This window comes from Penaeus monodon, chromosome 33 (assembly GCF_015228065.2).
Source record: "Penaeus monodon isolate SGIC_2016 chromosome 33, NSTDA_Pmon_1, whole genome shotgun sequence".
Taxonomy (NCBI): Eukaryota; Metazoa; Arthropoda; class Malacostraca; order Decapoda; family Penaeidae; genus Penaeus; species Penaeus monodon.
The window spans coordinates 10626617-10627604 of NC_051418.1; the positions used below are offsets into that span (position 1 = coordinate 10626617).

The following is a 988-nucleotide window of genomic DNA, read 5'->3' on the forward strand; positions in this document are numbered from 1 at the left end:
AGCAATAGGTCTGAGAACCCCTTTTGACAGGCATACCTGCATATATGGCTGCATTGTGAAAATCATAACGTATCTGTATGACTTCTGAGGACATATAAAAAGCATAGAGAATATCTGAATAAAAATTCATTATTAACAAAAATAATAACAAGGCAAATATCCTACAGCATATCAATAAATTTATGAAGCCAGTGACTGGTTTGCTTTTTTCTTTTCAAAGACGCTGACAAACTTATTATCTGCAACATAGAAACGAAGAGGTTTATTGGCCCATTCTTCACCAGCTGATTCAATACCAATCCTTTTTCCAATAACCACCTGACTCTCAGGAATGGATGTGCCAGCCTCTAGCCAAAGAACATTAGATGTTGCGAGATCCAACTTATTACACGAATCCTGGAAATTTAAAAAGGAGACAATAACACACACATCACCCAATTTTCGAGGTTTATAATCATTGTTAGTGATATAAGCAAATATTAAAATTTGTAGTAATACCGACAAATACAAATATACTAATTTCAATTCATACTACATCATACTGGACACTATTGCCTTACCTTTGTCATGTCTAGTGCCTGGCATAGTTTAGAGGGGCCATTACAGAGTTGATGTGTTTTCAGAGGAGTTGTGTTCTTTCGCCTCTGGTTCCTTCCAACTGCCATAATTGCCATTCCTTCTAAAGGCTCCAATGCCCGGACCAACACACAGGATCCATCCCCTTGGTAGCCAGAGACAGAATTTAGTTAATGAATCAATTTATCCAATACTGATCTCAAATAAACATGTAGAACTGCTCTCAAAGTTAAAGGGGGGGGGGGAATATAGAAAAATAACATTTTGAAATGCTAAGACACTAAGTCACTGTTTCTCATGCCATTTAAAAAGATGAAAAGGTAAATTCACGTTTCACTGTTAAGACAAGCTAACCCAATGGACACAAAGTTGTGTACTGCACTTGATTTCCCAATTTCCTGAATATGCGAGA

The 988-nt window shown here is 36.8% G+C and overlaps 1 protein-coding gene across 1 annotated transcript in view; it reads right to left on the reverse strand.

The window, feature by feature from the left end:
• Positions 1-108: 108 nt before the first annotated feature.
• The window catches only part of LOC119594006 (probable DNA-3-methyladenine glycosylase), a gene marked incomplete at its 5' end in the record, with an annotated part of 2845 nt that continues 1965 nt past the window's right edge, over positions 109-988 (reverse strand). The window contains 2 exon segments of the mRNA XM_037943034.1: positions 109-396; positions 561-721. Of these exon segments, the coding sequence (XP_037798962.1) occupies positions 181-396; positions 561-721 (377 nt within the window).